We start from the raw sequence: 22,203 nt of genomic DNA, 5'->3' as shown, positions 1-22,203 counted from the left end.
GTGTAGATGGCTCTAGGAGTCTCCATAAGCTTCTTGCCCTCTATATAACTCCTATGGGGAGGGTCATCTGAAGCATCTTATGACAATATGCACATAAAAATTTAGACTTAGAGGTTTAGAGCATTTTAACTGAGATCTAAATGTTCCTAGATTATTTCTAGTAGGTGAAAGATGAACATGGATATTGTAGACCGATATATCCAATTATATCCATAAAATTATAATATATTCCTTAAAAATCAAAATTTTTATTTTGAGTAAGAGTTTGTCTGGTCATGTTGATAAAGAAACACTTTTAGCAAAAAATAAGTGTTTTTGAAAAAAAAAAAGTTAATTATTAGATAAAATTTAGAAAATACTTTTTAAAAAAATTTAAAAATCACTTAAAATTTTTAAAAATTATTTACAATGTTGAAAAATCACTAATACTTTCTATAATAAAAACTTTTTTATTTTTTGAGAAACAATTCATAAAAAAACTTTCATGATAATGTTTGGTTTTAGTTGAATAGAAAAAATAAAAATATTTGACTTTTTTATTCAGTTAAAAGTAATTTATCAATCAACCAATATGACTAAATTGAAATAATTGGTAATCAATATTTTTTTTTGAAGTGAATATTTGACTTTTGGCTTTTTCTATTAAAAATGCAAACATAAAAACCAAATACAACAAAAGGCACTGTAAAGTGGGAAATGATGGAGCTTTCACGGAATAAACAAATAGAATAATATTTATATCCTGAGTGGAGTAGAAGTGAGAAATAATGGAGCTTTCACCAAATACACCAATAGAATAATATTTATATCCTATCTGGGTGTCAATTGAATGGTGATATGAACGAAGCACTGGGTTGAGTTGCAGTGGAGAAATGGAGCAGTCTGAACCAACTGTCAACGGCAGTCTGGTTTTTTCTGTTAATGGGGAGAGGTTTGAGGTCTCCACCATCCACCCTTCCACTACTTTGCTTGAATTCTTGCGTTCTCACACTCCTTTCAAAGGTGCCAAGCTCAGCTGTGGTGAAGGTTTGAATTCTTGCTATGGTCATATGCTTATCTGTTCTCTCTGCTTGTTGGATTCCCATTCTGGGTTTTCTTTTTCTTTGACGGATGTACGGGTTTTCTTCTCCGTGTGTTGAATTTCCTTTATCTTCTTGTATTTATTGCTTGCTTTTAATTTTGTTGTCCTGGTTTTGTATATATTTGTACACATACGCCTGCAATCCTATGACTTATGTTTCTTTTTTTCTACCTGTTGGGTTCCCAATCTGGGTTTCATTTTGTGTCAGATAGGTCTCTTCTTCTGCATGTTAAATTTCCCCATCTCTGTTCATTGCTTGATTTCAATTACGCCGTCCCTGCTGTACATATATGCGTCACAATAATATGTATCTCTGTGTTTCTCTATACTACTTGGATGCCCAATATGGGTTTCTTTTTTCTTTATTACTCGTTTTTAATATGTGCTACAGTTACATCACTCTCTCTTTCCCTTTAGTTCTTGGATTCCCAATCTAGGTTACTATGATAGATGGATCTTCTTCTTCTGCATGTCTAATTTTCTTGATCCTCTTCTCTTTGTGGCTTGATTTTAATTGTAATGGATGTGGTTTATTTATTTATTTATTTTTGATTAGTAATGGATATGATTTATTTTGCGTATTCTCTTCTTGTATTTGATTTTTTTGATTCCCTGATATATTTAGGATGCTGGGGATAATGGGGTTCATTTGCTCTAGTAGTGCTGTGCGTTTTTTTGATTTAATATATATATATATTTCTTGGTTGCTGAGAAAATGTTGGAATGGTGAAAAACATAAAAATTTATTAAGCTGTCTTTTCCCTATTTAGGACACCAGAAAAAAATAATGTCCACTAAATTGAGCATAATTTAACCCTTTGATTAAGTTGTGTGAGCTTTCACTTTGTTTTTTGGGAGGATATACAACATAAAACATAAGATTCAAACTTCCATTTTCTTTTGCTCACTACTGGTTATTCTGATGATTATGCGGTTCAAGTATTACATATTTGAATTGTCTCATTATTCAATTGTTTCCAAAAAATTTTTTACCCATTGAAAATTTTGTATAGCCTATCAAACCCTCAAAGAATCAGGTAGCTGATTCCTTGATATTTTTGCTAATTTCAGGTGGCTGTGGTGCTTGTGTTGTTCTTCTGTCCAAGTATGACCCCTTGCTTGACCAGGTGGATGATTTTGCAGTGAGTTCATGTCTTACACTGCTTTGCAGTATAAATGGATGTTCAATTACTACAACTGAAGGCCTTGGGAACATAAAAAATGGGTTCCACCCAATTCATGAAAGGTTCTCTGGATTCCATGCTTCTCAGTGTGGCTTTTGTACTCCTGGAATGTGCATGTCATTCTTCTCGGCTCTTGTCAATGCTCAGAAAACCCAGCGGCCAGAGCCCCCTCTGGGATTCTCCAAGCTTAAAGTTTCTGAAGCTGAAAGGGCTATTGCAGGAAATCTCTGTCGCTGTACTGGGTATCGACCCATTGCTGATGCCTGCAAAAGTTTTGCAGCAGATGTTGATATGGAGGATTTGGGGTTTAATTCTTTTTGGAGAAAGGGAGATAGTAATGAAGTGAAAATAAGCAGCTTACCCTTGTATAACCATAATGATAAGATTTGTACATTTCCCGAGTTCTTGAAAAATGAAACTAGGTCTTCTTTGCTTTTAGACTCTAGAAGATACTCCTGGAATAATCCTGTTAGCCTTGAGGAACTTCAAAGCTTATTGGGTTCTGTTGAGGATGGAAATGGGACTCGGGTTAAAGTAGTTGTTGGTAACACCGGTATGGGTTATTATAAGGAAGTAGAAAGCTATGACAAATATATTGATCTAAGATATATCCCTGAACTCTCAATGATTAGAAGGGATAATAATGGGATAAAAATTGGAGCGACTGTAACAATTTCTAAAGCTATTGAAGCTCTAAGGGAATACAGCAAAGGTGGACTTTACTCAGAAGGAGACATGGTCTATAAAAAAATTGCTGACCATATGGAAAAAATTGCTTCAGGGTTCATCCGGAACTCAGCTAGTTTAGGTGGAAATCTGGTGATGGCACAAAGGAACCATTTTCCATCTGACATTGCTACAGTACTTCTTGCAGTAGGTTCAACAGTAAATATAATGAATGGTCTCAAAAGTGAAGAGCTTACATTGGAGGAGTTCTTCAGAAGGCCAGAGTTAGATTCCAAAAGTATACTCTTAAGTGTCAAAATCCCGTCTTGGGATCAGATTACAGGCATTTCTTCCGGGGCCAAGATGAAGTTACTGTTTGAAACGTATCGAGCTGCACCACGACCCCTAGGAAATGCGTTGCCCTATTTAAATGCTGCTTTAATGGCTGAAGTTTTTCATTGTAAAACTTCTAATGGGATTATTATAAGTAGCTGCCAGTTTGCTTTTGGTGCTTATGGGACTAAACATCCAATAAGAGCTGCAAAAGTTGAAGAATTTTTAACTGGAAAAATGCTAAGTGTTGGTGTTCTATATGAAGCTATTAAATTAGTTAGAGGCATTGTGGTACCTGATGATGGCACTTCAAGTCCAGCTTACAGGGCAAGCTTGGCTGTCAGTTTTCTTTTTGAGTTCTTTAGCCATTTGGTTGAGGCTAATCCTGAATCTCATGATGGTTCTGTGGATGGATATAGTACTTTACTGGTCAAAGCTTCTGAACCAAAAAGAATTAGCAACCAGTTAGATCATGGTAAAATCCCAACCTTGCTATCTCCTGCAAAGCAGGTAGTGGAATTGAATAGACAGTATCATCCAGTTGGTGAGCCAATTGCAAAATCTGGAGCTGCACTCCAAGCTTCTGGTTTGTCATATACTTGGTTTTATATTATGACATTTCCTGAGTTAATTTTCTATTTAATTTTTATTTTATTTTTACAACTAGCTTTGTGCCGTTGATTCCATGGATATGGTAGGAGACATGAAGCCAGTTAAAGATAATTGATTTTATTGAAGGCCTAGAAGAAGTAAATAGCAATTTAATTTTCAAGTTGTAAATGTTTGGCTACATCTTGAATTTGTTTTTCTTTTTATGATCAAGTTTGTATTGGTTACAGTATGGTGTCTGATGTTTCTTCTTTCAAGGGAATTTATTGTAATCAGAACTTCATATTCATGAAATTGATACTTCTTCCCTGCCTCGTGAATGACCTTTCTTTGGCTTTCTGTTTGTGTCTTTTGTCCTGATACAGCCATGCTGGATTCAACTCATGTCACTTATACCCTGTATTGTTCCCCAATTACCATTCTGGCAGGACATTGGTGGCTGGATAAGGCCTTGTTTTATTGTATAATCCATAAAAATGATTACTATTGGTCACAAATAGCTTTTGGCACCATTTGGATTATTGTTCTAGGGAAAGCAATAGGAAGTATCTAGATTTTCTTGTTTGGTTTACCATGGAAAGCATGAACAAAAATCAACTATAATGAAAAATATCAAGAATTTATATATTTTCAAATTCTTCATCCCATATATTGGAGGAAACAAAAAAGGTCGGATAAACATATGCAAAAACTTTATTTAATTAAATCCATTCTTTATTTTCCTTAATTTTTTCTTTCCCTTTCATTTCACCTTCTATTTTCTTTCCTTCATTCTTTTTCCCGAATTTTTCAAGATCCGAACAAAGCATTTATTTTTCTTCCCCACATTTCCTTTTGGATAGGTATATTTATCCATTGCTGCAGTCTCCTGATGATAAAACTACTAGGTTTTACTTTATTTTATTTTATTTTTTCTAGACAACTTACATGAGTTAACCAATCATGCAGGTGAGGCTGTTTATGTGGATGACATTCCTTCTCCAATGAATTGCCTTCATGGGGCTTTCATTTATAGTACGAAGCCTTACGCTCGAATAAAGGGTATCAAATTTAAGCCTAAACCACTGCCAGATGGAGTCAGTTCACTTATTTCTTTCAAAGATATCCCAGGGGGGAACATAGGCTCTAAAACTATATTTGGTACTGAACCTTTATTTGCTGATGATTTTACTCGATGTGCCGGACAGTATATTGCTTTTGTGGTAATTACATGATTCTATCTGTCTTGTCCACTAAACATATATATATCTTCTTTCTGTTTGGTTGATTATAAATGTAATTTTAATGGGCATAGCATACAAACACATTTGATTACTTAATAAACTGAGATGTCCAGTTCAGCCACTGATATATGCCGCATATGTGTATAGGTTGCAGACACACAGAAACATGCAGATATGGCTGCAAACCTTGCAGTGGTTGATTATGATGTGGGAAATTTGGAACCGCCCATTTTATCTGTAGAAGAGGCTGTTAGGAGATCTAGCTTTTTTGAGGTTCCTTCTATCTTTAACCCAAAAAAGGTTGGTGATTTCTCGAGAGGAATGGCTGAAGCTGATCACAAGATTCTCTCTGCTGAGGTATTTGTCATTTACTTGTTATACAAATTTTGTTCCTATTTCTATTAGTGTTTTTCTTTTATTTTTTGGTTTTGTGATGAATAATTGCTGAATTGTCCTCATGTCCAGATCAAACTTGGGTCGCAGTACTATTTCTATATGGAGACACAAACTGCCCTTGCAATTCCAGATGAAGACAACTGCATTGTGGTTTACAGTTCAATACAATGCCCTGAATATGCACATAGTACTATTTCGAGATGTCTTGGTATTCCTGAACATAATGTTCGTGTGATCACAAGAAGGGTTGGAGGCGGTTTTGGTGGAAAGTCCATAAGAGCAATGCCTGTGAGTATATAAATATCCGTTACCTTGTGTGTTTCCATCCATATGAATGAAATAGTTATTAGAAAAAGAGAGAAAGAAGCGCGATGAAGGTTGAGCTGTACTTGAAGTTATTACAGATTGTCCCTTGTACCTGACACAAAGAAAGCCTTATCCTCTGCACATGTCTTGTGAAATTCTGTCTTTTATTAGTTTACATTTTTCAGTGTCTTAGAAAACATTTAGTTTTTAAACATGGGGAATACTCTTTATAGAATCCTTCATAATCAAGCAAACCCTAGAATGTTAGCTGTCAATGAAATGAAAAAAACTATTCACTCACTCAGTGCTTTGGATACACTTCCTCTTTTTTGTTTTTAAAATTAGAAATAAAAAAAGTATGAACTTACCTTATGTTCTTAAAATTTACTTTCAACAAATCTTTAAAATTTGATATAGCATAATTTTTTTAAAACCCTTTTTTTTTTAATCAGGTTTTAAAAGCTATTATCATTTTAAGGTAAGTCTCAAAGAGTTCTTGCATCTTTTATAGGATTTACCATTATTTTCTGTTTTTAAGAACATAAAACAAGAAGTTTATCCAAACAACACCTTATTTGTCATGAAGTACTAATTTGTTATAGTATCTTGATCCCGTGTTGTTTATATCATCCCCAAAAACATATTGTTCTCAAAATTTGTACTCTCTTTCTCTCTCATACACACACACATTGTTCTTCCTTGATCTGATTCTGTTTCCTTTAATGGTGTGCTTTTTGTCCTGTTTCTTTCCCTCAACAATGGCTTCTAAGTGAAAACACTCACTCTATGATGTCTTAGGTTGCTACAGCATGTGCACTTGCAGCATACAAATTACGCCGCCCTGTCCGGATATATATGAATCGCAAAACTGATATGATAATAGCAGGAGGAAGACATCCAATGAAAATAACCTACAGTGTAGGATTCAAATCTGATGGCAAGATAACTGCCTTACACCTTGATATATTAATCAATGCGGGAATAGCTGCAGATATAAGCCCAATTATGCCTCACAACCTTCTGGGTGCCCTTAAAAAGTATGATTGGGGTGCTTTATCTTTTGATATAAAAGTTTGCAAAACAAACCATTCGACTAAATCAGCAATGCGTGCTCCTGGGGAGGTACAAGCTACATTTATTTGTGAAGCTGTAATTGAACATGTAGCATCTACTCTTTCCATGGATGTGGACTCTGTGAGAAGCAAAAACCTCCATACTTTCAACAGCCTCAAATTTTTCTATGAGGGCAGTGCAGGTGAACCTGTTGATTACACTTTACCTTCAATCTGGGATAAGTTGGCTAGTTCTTCAAGACTTAAACAAAGAACTGAAATGATAAAGCAGTTTAATATGTGTAATAAATGGCAGAAAAGAGGTATTTCTCAAGTACCGATTGTGCATGAAGTTTCATTGAGGCCAACTCCAGGGAAAGTAAGCATTCTTAGTGATGGATCTGTTGCTGTTGAAGTTGGAGGGATTGAGCTAGGCCAGGGGCTGTGGACCAAAGTGAAACAGATGGCTGCATTTGCTCTCAGCTCAATTCAGTGTGATGGAATGGGAGACTTCTTGGAGAAAGTAAGGGTCATACAATCAGATACATTAAGCTTAATACAGGGGGGTTTTACTGCTGGAAGCACTACATCAGAGTCCAGCTGTGAAGCTATTAGACTCTGCTGCAATATTTTGGTTGAAAGACTAACTCCTATCAAGGAAAGATTGCAGGAGCAAATGGGTTCTGTTGAATGGGGCGCACTGATTCTTCAGGTAGTTATGTACACTTCTGCTTTTCAGGGCTGGATAACTTGATAAGGTCATCCTCCCTTTATTATGTTATGGTGCAGAAGCATGGTGCTTCGTATCAATGGAGAGATTATCTTCTGGTCTTTGTTGAGTTGGTGGATTCTTTTAAATAGAGTGAAAAAAGGTTCTTTTCATCATGCTTTTCAATTGTGGAGAGTGTAAACTTTGAAAATGATTGAAAAAATCGTCTTCTTTAGAATGTGGTCCATCTATGGGCATATATAAGTACTTAGATTTTTGGCAAGATAGCCAAGAGATGGCATAACAGCTCACAAAATCTAGTCATGGATGAGTATGCATGTGATTTATGGATTATATAAATGTATATGTACATGTTGTAAGTGCATATGTAGATAGCTGCTGTATGCCTGTGGGGAAAGATAGAAAGTTGGGTGAAAAGTATTGCAACGTAATGAATGGCCTTGGATTTAGTTCATCATAAACTATTTCACATCTTAGACTATCTGAAATGGGTAAGAGATAAGCAATGATCCCAGAGAATTGAAATTAGATGTTCTGTGGCTTTTGTTTATCTAAATAAACTATAATTTAACGTAAGTTTAATTAGTACTAAGTAGTGTTAGGTATTAAGTTGTTGTTTTCCTTTTTTTCTTTTTTTGTAGTGAAGTCTTGAAGCAACTTGCTTTAAGACTTAAGTCATTTTCTAAATTGTTTGTTTTTTTAACTTATCTCTTTTTCTAAGACTATTTTGTCTTAATGGAAAAAACTACAATTATTTTACTTTTATCTCAAATCTTAAAGCCGCTTGCTTTATAACTCAACTTAAAAAGAAGAAATAAAAAAACACTTACTGTGGCGATAGACATTAGTGCTTGGTCTAAAGACAGAGAAAAGAAAACGTAAGTTTGTCTCTACTACTTACATTATTACTTGGATTGAACTTTTGATAAGAATGCTATATTTTTTTCTTAACGCCTTTGATTATGTGTTGGATATTAGATTGTTTGCAATCCTACAACTGGAATTAAAAGTGTCTTTGCTTTGACTGAAAGCATAATATCAGGGGAATCTTGCAGTGTAGATAAGCTTTTTTGTGGATGTATACCTCTGATTTATGTCATATTTATTTTGCAAGAATTAATTCTTATTGTATATGCTTCATGTTGGTTTGCCTTTCTTGGGTATTGAAGGAGCAATATATTGGGATTCAGAAACAATCAAAGTCAAACGAGGAAAAAAAGCATTTAGTTACAATGATTGTACCTAGAACATTGATCATTTTGCATTCACTGTTTGATTAAACTAAATTAGGGTTGTTGACAACATGATTATATAATTTCTGAGAGGTAATCTGAGGCATAGGGCTGATGGCACAGTATTCTTTTTGATATTTTTCTCACTAAAATAGTTCTTAAACAGATTTATGGGAAAACAATGTGTAACAGAACTTCATATGTTGAAATCTAAATTAATTGTTAAAGATCTTTGGCATCTTCACCGTCTTTTCCATCTATGAGATATATATATTTTCTTTTCATTGTAATTTCTTCAAACTTTCTAAAAATTAGATGTTGAAGATCTTTTCCATTTGACTGTTTCACTTCATCAAAATGCAGGCACAAAGTCAAGCTGTGAACTTATCAGCAAGTTCTTACTATGTCCCTGACTTTTCTTCCATGAAATACCTAAACTATGGTGCTGCTGTAAGTGAGGCAAGTTTTTCGAGATTGCCTAAACCACTTTAATTATTGCTTTTGTTGGAGTTAAATTAGTGCTCTTCATGTTAACTTGGAGAAGACTAAGCTTGCAGGCTTAACCATGCATCAAATTTTACTATCAAGGCCGATATATGGTTATGTGTGTGCTAATAATGAAACTTTGAGTGTCACAGGTGGAGGTAAATCTTCTCACTGGAGAAACCACAATTTTGCAATCTGATATTATATATGACTGTGGGCAGAGCCTCAACCCTGCTGTGGATTTAGGACAGGTTAGCCCAATTACAATGTTAAAGTATTATATTTCCTTCTCTGCTTTTATATTCCTAAGTTTTGGTTAATTACAACTCAAATTCAATTTTTAATATTTCATTATCTTCTCTGCTTTTTTATCCCTTAGCTTTGGCACTTATATCTTCTCTGATTTTGGTCTCCATATCCACATCTAAATGCAATGAAAATAGAATTTATCTCAGTAGGTGTTCAAGGCCCAGTACTCTCTATGGTTCTTACCTGGAAACATTTTTGTTTGAGAAGATTGTAGGATGTTAATAACTGTTCAATGTTTTCCTATTCTTAAAACTCGTGTTCATTTAATTGGTTATTGTCTTATGTGATTCATATGGCTCTAATATTCTTTCTGAGTTGCTTTACAGATAGAAGGAGCTTTTGTCCAAGGGATTGGGTTTTTTATGCTCGAGGAATACACAACTAATTCAGAGGGACTGGTAGTCACTGAAGGAACATGGACATACAAGATCCCAACAATTGACACCATACCCAAGCAGTTCAATGTTGAGATACTGAACAGCGGACATCATAGAAAACGTGTTCTTTCTTCTAAAGGTATTTTCCTCCAAAGCTTCCTTGGAAATGCATGCGGGTTTTCAATTTTCCTCAAACACAGTATATTTCTCTTGTATCAAATGACTTTCTTCTAAATCTATTAATCAGCGTACTACTTGGAGATAAAAATTGGATAAATAATTTTCTGATTTCGTTTAACTGAAACAAATATACCATTCCTTGTGTAAATTATAAAACATTATGAAAGACATTGCATAATCTAGCTTGGCTCTCCAAATTTCACCATATTACTAAAAGTCAAGATCTTGAGCAAACTAGTAATTTTCATGGTTGAATTCCTAGCATCGTAATGAGGAAAATTTTGTCTAAATAGAGAACTTTGTGGCAAGATGAGTAATTTTAGTCATTTATTTATTTATTTACTTTTTGAATTTTGAATTAGGGGATGTTAGGTAAACTGACTTAATGACTTAATATCACTTAATAATTTAATATAAGTTATAAAACATATTAATTATGTTTGGCAAATAATTTGACATCAAAATTGTCTTAAAGTGGTATCATAAAACAAATCTTTTTTATTTTAAAATCCAACATAGTTTTGTATCCTTATTACCCAACTTATCAGCTTTGAAACTTTCTGAAGAAAAAAAACACGGTAATCTCTCACCTAATTAAAGTCATATGTAAATCCTATCTTTATAATGATACATGGAACCTTCTAGAGAAGTGAAAATAAGGAAATAGCCAAACCGTACAAGCGGATAATAAACAATTATAGAAACAAGATATACAAGCTAGGGAGAAAAATAATCAATATCTTTGTCTGAGGATCAAAATGAAATCACACCAAGAATCAGTAGATGAAAAAATAATCCTTGTTACAAGGTGCCATCTATACATCTAAGGATTCAAAGAGCTGCACTGTAGTGGATGGACTGAGGTGCAGCCGTAATTTGATTGGAAACATGAACAACATGGTTGATGTCTAGGTTAGTGATAATGAGATATATAAGATTCCTGACAAGTTGTTGATATTGAGTAACATTTGCAAGATCCCCATCAATGGTGTTTAGCTTAGAGTTTAACTCATGAGGAGTATAAACAGTCATGTTGTCTGTCAATGCAGCACTAGAAATAAGACCTGATGCATATTTAATTTGCAACAGAATATACCCTCTTGATGATTTGTCTACTTCAGTGCTAAAAAGTAATGCAATAGTGCCAGATCTTTCATCTCAAAGCACAACATTTTTAACATCCATCTGAGACAAATGACATTATTTTATGAAAGCAATAATAATAAGAGTATGAATTGATGTCATGCTTGCACTTGGAGTAAAAGTTTCATCATAAGCAATTCTCTATTCTTGTATAAAATATTTGGCAACTTATGTTGTCTTGTACCTTACAATGGATTCATCTTATTAGGTTTTCACCTTATACACCGATTTACAACCAATTGCAGTTTTCACAGGTGCAGGTTGATAAGATCTTAAGACTTCTGATTCCTTATCAATCGCCTTTTACCAATGTTGATAAGATCACATTCAATGAAAAGACTTTGATTTATAATGAGACAAGATTGTTGACTTAAAATGACAAAAATCATGCAAGTAAAATGAAAGTATGGGTTCTTATCAAGAAAAATTGGGACCTAATTATTCTCTAAGACAAATAAAGTGGAATATTTTTTCTGGGATTTTTTTTTTATTTGAAAAAGTAATAATAATACAAAAAGTTAAATATGTTTTAATCTACTTCTTAACATCAAAGTTGAATTGGTGTTGTTGGTTAGAACCTTTCTCATGCTCACTTGAGACCCAAGTTCGAGCTTTGATGCCCTCATTCCTATTTCAAATTTTTTGAGAGATAAAAACAATATAATTAGACTAAAAAAAAAAAAGGAGGGTTTTAAATATGAGTATTCTTAATCAGTGAAAAAATAAAAAGGGAGAAGGGATTGCCCTTAAAAAGGCTTGATCCCTTGACCATAGGTATAAGAGTCCTGTACTCTACCAACTAGGCTAGATGTTTTTTTTGTTTTCATAAAAGACTATGGTTATTGAAAACAACATCTAGAGTTATGGAAGACATTGTGTATAATCCTAATATTGTTGTTCCTTTTAGCTTTAAGAGAGAAGATTAGTTATTTTTCTACATGTTACTTTTTTATGCTTTATACATGTAATGTATCTTATATGCAAGATATGACATGAATATTTATCGTTTGATAAATGAGTATGTTTTTTATGTACGTGCATGTCTTCAATTCTTTTGTATATGTTATTAATACATGCTAGTTGTATAATATATTTTTTTTTATAGAGTGGGAGGTTTTAGGCTAAAAAGAAATTTAAGTAATTTCTTACCTAAAATTAGTAATATTTGCATAGATTATTTCTAATTTGTAATAATTAAAATTGTATATAGGAGCTGATTGGGAACATAGTGAACTTTCGTTTCTATTGCAATTTAAGGTTATTACACGTTAGAAGATGATTAGAGCAGGTAAAAGTATCAATATCCATAAAAGTACCGATTAATAAGATTGTGCAATATCTCTAAGTAGTTGAATATATCGACTACAACAAGGAACATCATAGTATAATTAAACAAAGGTGAGAAATTGAATGGCGATAATTACAAGATTTGGTATTGCAAAGTTCAGTATTTCCTTGAAGAGAGAGAGACTCTTGATACATTGAATCATGTCATGTAAGAAACTAAACAAGGAAACTTTGCTTAACATAGAAGAGATTAGAAGGCTTATATGGGCTAGAAGAAAAAGAGTTCTTTAACTTGCATTATATTGTTAAATTGTATGTAAGATGATCTCATGATTGAGTATGAGGTTTACTAAACTACTCATAAAATGTGGCAAGCTCTAAAGGAAAAGTATGGTGAACTTTCAGCTACTAAGTTGAGAGAACTTGTATTGAAATTTGAAAATTACAAGATGTGACTGAGCCATACAATGAAACAAAATCTTAGGGAGATGATAAGAATTATAAGAGAGCTTAAGACATCCGGACATGTCTTCACTGATAAGCAACAAGTTGAGGCAGTCATCAAATCTCTACCAAAGAGCTGTGAACACATGGTGGTGAATATGACACATGATAAGAGTGTCAAGACCTTTGATGATATAGTTTGCCATCTTGAATTGGAAGTCAAGTGACTTATGGTTGCTAAGCCCAATGAACAAGCTCATGTAGCTAAATCCAGTTCTCGCAAAAACTTCTGGCTTTAAGTGTAATAGAAAATTCTTTAGGAAGAATAAGAGATTTGATGATGCTTCAAAGAAAGAAAAAATTGAGACACGCAAGAAGTTTAAGCATGCTAAGAAGGATAAGAGCAAGTTCAAATGATATAATTGTGGCAACTAAGGTCACTTTACTCATGAGTGCACCGAGTCAAACTAGACTTAGTCCCCACTAACCATATAGCTAGAGACCAAGGAGCAAATGTAAAGTTTCGACGAATTAGTTTCGGTACAAAATGAATCTATGTAGGAAACAACTTTAAAGTTGAGGTCAAGGGTATTGGAACGTATAAATTGGAGTTGTGTAGAGAATGTACCCTATTCCTACATGATGTTATTTATATTCCGAATATTCGGCGAAATTTGGTCTCTGTCTTAGTCTTTTTTGGTTTAAGTTTCAATTTAAATTTTCATGATTCAGTAATGGAGTTGTATTTGGGAACAACATACTTTGTTTCTGGATTTATTTTGAATGGTTTTATAGTTCTTGACATTGATAACTGTGTTGTCTAATACTAATGATAGTTGTTATCCGTTGATGACTACTTCTAGAAATGCATGTTATCATGTGATCATATGACATGCTAGACTTGGACATGTTGGACAAGGAAGAATGAATAGACTAGCTAGAGAAAATCTTCTTGGTCAATTCACTAAAAGAGATATGCCAACTTGTGAATATTGTCTAGCTAATAAAACTATAAGAAAACCATTCAGAAAAGGAACTAGAACTAAAACATCACTGCAATTGATCCGTTTTTTGCATTTGTGATCCTATGTGTGTTAAAGCAAGGTATGAGGCCTTGTACTTCATCACTTTTATTGATGACTTTACTCGTTACGGTCATGTTTAACTGATTTCTCATAAGTAAAAAACATTAGATTCTTTCAGACGCTACATTAATTTAATTGAGAATCAGTTAGACAAAAGGATTAAAACATAAAGAACAGACTGGGGTAGAGAATATCTATCAGAACAATTTAAAGATTTATGTGATGAAAAGGGTATTGGTGCACAATAGACTATTCCAAGGACTCCATGACAAAATGTTTTTGCTAAAAGGAGGAATAGAATATTGTTACACATGGTTAGATAAATGGTGGTTCAATCCAATCCTCCTATTTCATATTGGGGAGACGCATTGTTGACTACTTCTCATGTACTTAATCAAGTACCCTCAAAGTTTGTTTCATCTACTTCATATGAGTTATGGAATAACCGAAAGCCTAATCCTAGCAATTTGCGACTTTGGAGGTCAGTGGCTTATGTTCACAATCCTTCTCATAAATATGAAAAATTAGGTCATAGAGGAAGGAAATGTATCTTTATAAGATACAATGAACACTCCAAAGGGTATGTGTTCATAGGTGAGCATGAAGATGGAATAGTAACTGAATTAGAATCACGAGATGTCACGTTCTTAGAGGGCAATTTCCCACGTATGGGTGAAATTGATAGGGATTTGCATCTTTATGAAATTATGAATCCTGACATAAGATCCATACCCGAATAGCAATTGATGCTTGAATCAAGTGAGAGTGAACTAGTACTTGTAGTAAGTACAGTAAAAGAGTCGATGTTAAGAAAAAGTTCTCGATAAATTATTCCTCGACGACGATTTGAAATTGAAGGGGAAGTTCATATTATCACTCAATATGATGATGCTAAGCCTAAGTGGGTTCAAGAGACTCTTACTTGTCTAACTAAGGATGAATGGAGAAAAGCAATGGAAGAGAAATTGGAGTCGATACGAAAGAATCAAGTCTAGGACTTGGTTGATCTGCCTTCAAATTGAAAATCTCTTGGGGACAAATGGGTTCTTAAAATAAAACGAAAGACAGATGGGTCCATTGAAAATTTTAAAGCTCGATTAATGGCTAAAGGGTATACCCAACAAGAGGGTATAGACAATGAGGAAACCATCTATCAAGTAGTTAGGTTTGTCTCAATTCGCCTCATTCTAGCTATAGTAGCTCATATAGATTTAGAGCTACACTAAATGGATGTAAAAACAACTTTCCTTAATGGAGAGTTGAATGAAGAAATCTATATGGAACAACCAGTGGATTTCATTATCCAAGGCCAATAACACAAAGTGTGCAAGTTAAATTGATTGATTTATGGCTTTAAACAATCATCCAGACCATGGAACTTAAGATTTCATTGTGCAATAACTTTGTATGTTTTCACAATGATTGATGAGGACCATTATGTTTATATTAAGCAAAATAAAGATAAATATATGTTATTATCTTTATACATGGATGATATACTTATAGCTAGAAATGATTTGGAGTTTTTATAAACCATTTAAAGATGCTTGTCATCTACTTTTGATATGAAAGATATGGGAGAAGCATTTTACATTCTTGGAGTAAAGATCCATAGTGATCGTTCTCACAAACAAGTGACTCTTTTACAAGAGCACTATATTAAGAATATCCTTGAATGATTCAATATGCAAGATTGCAATCCCATTGACACTCCATTTGCAAGAGGTGAAAACCTAAGTAAAGAAATGAGTTTAAAGACTCCAAAAGAAAAGAGAAAAATAACTAATGTTCCCTATTTCAGTGTTGTTGGGTGTCTAATGTATGCTACGATGTGTACAAGACTATATTTATCTACTATGTTGTTGGGATGGTGAGTCGTTACCAAGAAAATCCTAAAATGATGCATTGGAAAATAGTAAAGAGAATTCTTCATTATCTAATAGGCATTGTGGACTATTCCTTTTGTTATCAAGGCAAAGAATTGTGCTTGTGGGTTACACATCGTTTGGGCAGGTGATCTAGATGAGCACAAATCAACATCTAGATACACATTCTTGTTTAATAATGGTGCCAAATTATGGAAAAGCAAGAAACAAACTTGTATAGCTTTGTCAACCATGGAAGCTAAATTTATTGTTCGTTCAGCTGTAATATAAGAAGTTGTATGGTTGAAAAGATTTTTGTAAAGCTTGGGAATAGTCAATAATGTTTTTGAGCTAATGACAGTCTAAAGTGATAGTCAATTTGAGACCATTTATGTAAATGATCCGAAATATCATGGAAGAATTAAACATCTAGATACCAAGAATAATTTTAAAAGAGATATTATTGCACGAAGAGAAAATAATCCTGAATATTTACCTATATGTGAAATGGTTGTTGATCCATTCACAAAATCCATTTTAAGAAACATGTTTTTTTGTACATGTAAAGTCATTGGGATTGCGTAGGTTATGATCTATATGAATCATATGTCATGAATCATTATTGATTGGATATAAGATACTTTATACATGATAAAATGATATGAATATTTGTTATTTATATAATTGAATATGTAATTGGTACTTACATATATAAGTATGTCAACAGGCAGAGGTTGACTCTCTCATACGAGCAACTGCCCCAATCAATATGTTTATGAGTTGGGATGAGACACAATATACTAATGTTGATAAATGAGTTAAAAGTATACAAGAGATGATGAGTGTCGCCTTGATTAAGTGTCAAGATGAGGTCTATAGTAAATGACATCTTGACCGAATGTAATCGCTCACAATTACATTTGCCTGTTTGAACCGGACTTGAGTTTTAGCATAAAAGGTTTAAGGAGAACCATAGCTGCAAAACTCAAACAAGCTGCTAGTGTGAAGCTCTTAGTTGAGGTCCATATGGTGGTAGTTTAACATACACTCTCTAAGTGAAGAGAAACCACCGTAGCATGTATTTCATACTACATGTGTGTGAATGTGACTAATAAGGAAAGTGAGTGATTAAGCCTTGCATCCGCACTGTGTGAGATCCTTAGGGCTTCTTACAATTATAATGCCCATGTTGTACTCTTTGTACTTTTGACTATGTTTTGAGGTGACAAACTAATGTTGCTACTTTGATATGTTTTCGATGGAAATGAAATAATCTATCCTTATGGCACATATTGGGCAAACAATTAATTTGGATCTAAAAGGCATGAGCTCATAAGGAAGACTTTTTTTTAAGATTGATAAAGATGTGTTCATGGTCAACTGATTATATTGCTTTTGTAGCAGGTATAATTATGAATGCATTTATAATGTTGGATGATATACAACTTTGAGGGATTAAGTGTATGCATTAAAATGTAACTAAATAAGTTTGGGGTACAACGAGACATGATTAGTATTGTTCACTCATAATTTTTTGGGGTTGAGCTGCTATGTATCCCTAACAGGTGCATAAGTTTATAGCTCCCAAATTGCAAGTGTGCTCGCATAGTCACACGGCCCATTTGCCTGTATGAATGACCTTCAAAAGTGGAATAGAACGGACTTGGATGAATGATTGGGCTAGTTCAGCCCATCTTGTGCAAGTGGGAGATGTTGGAGTTGGGTTTGGGTGCCCAAGTGGGTTGACCCGACCCGACCTGACCCAATTAATGGGAGAAATAAGGGGAGTTGTTTTTGGGAGTTTTAAAACTATCCAAAAACTGCCACTATTTAAAAAAAAAAAAAGTTTTTTTCTCTCTCTTAAGAGAAAACTCTCTCTTTGTGAGAACTCTCTCCGTGGAAAACTAGAGAGAGAAAGAATACATTTTCCCTCTCTCTTCCTGAAAACAAAGGTGAAGAAATACGTTTTCTTCTTTCCCCGGAAAACATAAGAAAGAATAATTTTTCTTCTGAAGAAACAAAAAGTCCTTTCTCTTAAAGTTATTCTATTTTCTCCGTGAAAACGAAGGTCAAGACTCTTGTGTTGTAAGAAATGAATGGTTCTCATATTCGTAGTTTCATTCATGACTTGAGGCGACAAATTGGGCTAGTGAAACAACCAATCTGGATCTTGGGCATTTCAGAAGGTAATCGGAAATCTTATTATTCATCATCAAGCATAGTGGTATATCCACTATGTTAAAAGCTTCCTCAACCAAAGCTCTTAGTGTTTCTATTCACTTAGATTCCAAGATTCCAATAGACCTTTATAAGTACAAGATATCTCTCAACTCTTCAAATAAATGCTTTCTTAAGTACAAGATGAAATGAATCAAGCAACTCTTTGTGAAAGTGGATTTACAAATGAAAATGGTCAAGTACAATAGTGCACTTAATGAGGAGCAAATTTGGATTCAATGAATTTTGGAGAATTGAAGAAGCCAAGAATGATAATAAATGGGGTTTGTAGGTTATTATTATGTCAATAAAGACACCTAAGGTTGATTATATATAGGTTTTAGTCAACCTGACCATTAGGCACATCTTATAGGAGACTAGTCAACTTTGACTAGCCAATAGGCATTTAATGAGATGTAGCTGACCTTTAGAAGCTATACCTACCCATTAAGTCAACCATATGGTCCAGCTTTTGGTCATTAGGTTGACTAAATGGTTGGCCTTCTGCAGGTGGTAACTAAACTTGCACATCTATCTTTTCTTTTGCTGCTAAATCTTTCAAATCCATCATTACTTTTTCTGATTATGGTTGACCTTTTAGGCTTGTAATCCATTTTGTGCTTTGGTAGTCCAAAAAGTTTCTGCAAAAGTCCAAAATTGATTCCAACCTTTTAACCATGTCTTTGAGCTGTAATGCATGAATTGCAAGGAGATTTTTGTTAGTTTAAGGCTTGGTTTAGGCAAAAAGAATTTTAAGTATCCTTTAAGGGTTTTTCATGGAATTAAGGGTCATGTGGCCTACTTTGCTAGGTTAAGATTTGTCACCCTCAATAAATATACAAGTACTAATTTACAAGAAAAGATAAAACATAACCTGTGCTAGGTCTTCAAGCTTTCCATAGTCTTCAACTTTAAGGCCTTGTCTTGAATTTCTTCAAATAATAATACTACCATTAATATGATCTTCATTACCTGATACTCTTAGACAAACTTCAACTATTAGTACCATAATCCTTGTTTTGTGATAATCAAAACTTAGGATTACCCATCCTTGGGGGTTTAACATTCAAAAGAACCATCTTTGCAACCATTTGTTACTGAAGAAGTTGGAGGGTGGTTGCTATATTGACTTGGTCATCGAAAGGATTAAGAAATGTAAGATGGATTACCCAACTCACAGAAATGATTTAAGAAATGGAGAGATGTTGAAAATTATTTCTTGGTACATATTCCTTTTGTAAACAATAAAATATTTTCTATATTGGTATTTTCTTATAAAAATAAGTTCCCTTATAGAACTAAGGAAAGATGTCGAAATATCTTTATAAATATAAATGGAGATGAAGGCAAAAAATATTGTGAAACTGAAATGAGTTTTACAAAACCATACAGGATAAATGGAGATGTGAGGAAGAGTAGGAGACATCGATGGAGCAGGGTTTAGGTTCAAGGTGCAGCCACTAAGAATAAGGAACCATCAAATCTTTCTTCCCTTGTTTCTCTCTCATAAGCTCATCACTTCATAAGGATAAATATATTGAATTTATTAGTTTCAAAAAGCTTTTTGATTGGTTTTTTCATATTTGACAAAAATCAGCAAAATTCAGCACTAATAAGTTTTTAAGTTATCAAATTCAGTAAAGTTTGGATTAAATCATGTTAAGGCATTAAGTATTAAGTTCTTAGTTTTATTGAACAATACCTTGTTAATATAGGTGTAAATTGGTAATTCATTTGTTTCCTTGTGGATTTAGATGAGTGCATTTGTTTTGTTCTTCATCTAATATTGTTGGGAGTTTCCTTTCCCTTGTCCAGCTGTAAATAGTAAATAGGTCATCACACTACAAACATCTGCTCACTTTTCCTCTATTTAACTGGAGTTGATTACAAGGTCTCTAGTGCAATTTGAAACTGTTGAATTTTAGAGGTTGGATTCTTTGCTCGGCTGAAGTAAAGACTTCAAATTTTGGCAAACAAACCGTCCTTGAGTCTTTACAGATGATTGATCAAGGTGATGCACCACATTTATAATTTGCACGAAGATCAGGTGTTGACATAAGCAACTATCTGGAATCACCTCTGCACTCAGAACCTCTAGTGCCCATCCATAGCTCTGATACCAAATTGGTGTCTATGTGATAGAGATTATAGTCTGAAGTAAGAGAAAATAGAAAAGTTTGGAGTTTGGAGGAGGACGGATCATCATGGAGGGGAGCTCCTCTGGGAACATCAAACAGGATTTAGTTGATACTTTTGGGATTGTAGAGGTCTATTGATTTGATGAGAACTGTTGAGAGGCTTTCTTAAAGGTAGTACATCTCCTATGGGTGGATCCAACATATGAATCATGAAGAGGTCAAAAACTTTTATTATTTTAGAATAAAAGGAGAGAACTTATGCTTGAGGAGTTCAATTGGAAAATGTCTTAAATTTCTAATATTGGTTCCAATAATTATTCCTTATAGAAGATAATATCATGAAAGAAAATTCTTGTTTCCATATTTCTTTATGAAAAATAGATTTCTTTGTAAAATAAGGAAATATTAAAGGAAGATCTCGAATGAAAAAGGGTATGAGTAGGGAGAGATGGGAATGGAGTAAGATTGTGAGTGAGGAGTTATAAGTGAGAGGCTGTTGGAGAGAATAATAGAGATCCAATATAAGAAGCTTACCTGTTGGAAAATGCTCAATTCTCTTTGAATCTTGAGAATCTAGAAGAGTTGGCCTTTTCTTTTTCTTGCATTTCTGAAACAAATGGAGTAATTTGCAGTATTCATCAGAGGTAACTCTTGTTGTTCTCAATGAAATGATGTGCTAGTTAAGCTCAAATGTGGGAAAAGGCTTAATTCTCTTTGAATATTGAGAACATAGAAGAGTAAGCTTTTATTTCTTTCTGCTAGAGTAGCATTAACATGAATTGTTAGCAACTCCTTACAATAGAATGAGAAATAGCTGCAGTAGTAAGTGGATAGTACTGCTACAGTAACTACCTGCAAAAACTTGCTTTATTTGCTAAAGGCTAGTACAAGTGACTATGCAATTCATTGTGAATTAAATTGATACAGTGCTTTCTGTAGATTGATGAATCATAATCAGCAAGGTGAATATGTTTTGTGCAGCTTCTGGTGAGCCACCATTACTTCTAGCAGTTTCAGTTCACTGTGCTACAAGGGCAGCTATTAGAGAAGCCCGACAACAGCTTCTTTCCTGGACTGGGCTATGCAAGTCTGATTCGACATTCCAGTTGGAGGTCCCGGCAACAATGCCTGTTGTGAAGAATTTGTGCGGACTGGAGAATGTGGAGAGCTACTTACAAAGCTTGCTCTCTTAATGCTAAAACCATTTCCGGCTTTTGTGTGGTAATTCATGTGGATCTAGTTTATTTTAGTGGATGGTAGAGATTGTGAATATGTACACGGGTGTAATGCTGCTTACATGTAGTGATGATCATAAGAGGAATGGAAAGGTGGGGGGTGGCTGGTGATGGAACTTCACCAAAAAATAAGGCGTCTTTTCTTTTTCTTTCTCCATTATTGTCTTTACGATAAGATATTGAACCTAACTTTATGGGGACTGTTTTTTTTTATTCCATTTTGGCAGGATGAACAAAGTAGGAGACTCAAATGCCATTCAATAATTTACTCACCAGCCCTCAGTCACTTTCTTTGAGGTTTTAAAAACTGTATTGTGTACATTTCTCTTGCTCTCAACACTCAACTACACGGTATCCATGGAGTGCTTGTTATGCACTTCAATAATTCACCCACAACTGATCGGTCACTTTCTTTGAGATTTTATAGTAGCATGCCTCCAGGTTCTTGAAAGTTGACTATATATGGAAAAGATATTCGATGAGAAAGGAAAAACTAGTGTTAATGGTGAGCTACTTTGGCCTCCTTCCACCACAGCTTCATCTCCAATCCTTGTGCCATCAATGGCTTGAATATGGTCACCGACCTCGACGTTGGAGTCAGCTTTGAATTCATCCTTGTACTCAC

At 34.1% G+C, this 22,203-nt stretch overlaps 1 protein-coding gene across 1 annotated transcript; it reads left to right on the top strand.

Moving 5' to 3' along the window:
• Window positions 1–801: 801 nt before the first annotated feature.
• LOC117916209 (abscisic-aldehyde oxidase-like) lies at window positions 802–21,885 on the top strand. Its single transcript, XM_034832126.1, has 10 exons — window positions 802–1,026; window positions 2,153–3,850; window positions 4,822–5,075; window positions 5,244–5,453; window positions 5,562–5,780; window positions 6,597–7,562; window positions 9,176–9,271; window positions 9,451–9,549; window positions 9,934–10,123; window positions 21,325–21,885. Exons 1-10 carry the CDS (start codon window positions 873–875, stop codon window positions 21,534–21,536), a joined length of 4,098 nt encoding a protein of 1,365 aa, XP_034688017.1. The 5' UTR covers window positions 802–872; the 3' UTR covers window positions 21,537–21,885.
• Window positions 21,886–22,203: the final 318 nt, after the last annotated feature.

This window comes from Vitis riparia, chromosome 6, assembly GCF_004353265.1.
Source record: "Vitis riparia cultivar Riparia Gloire de Montpellier isolate 1030 chromosome 6, EGFV_Vit.rip_1.0, whole genome shotgun sequence".
Classification (NCBI taxonomy): domain Eukaryota; kingdom Viridiplantae; phylum Streptophyta; class Magnoliopsida; order Vitales; family Vitaceae; genus Vitis; species Vitis riparia.
The sequence above is the reverse complement of the archived record's forward strand: the minus strand, read 5'-3'. Positions and strand labels throughout refer to the sequence as shown.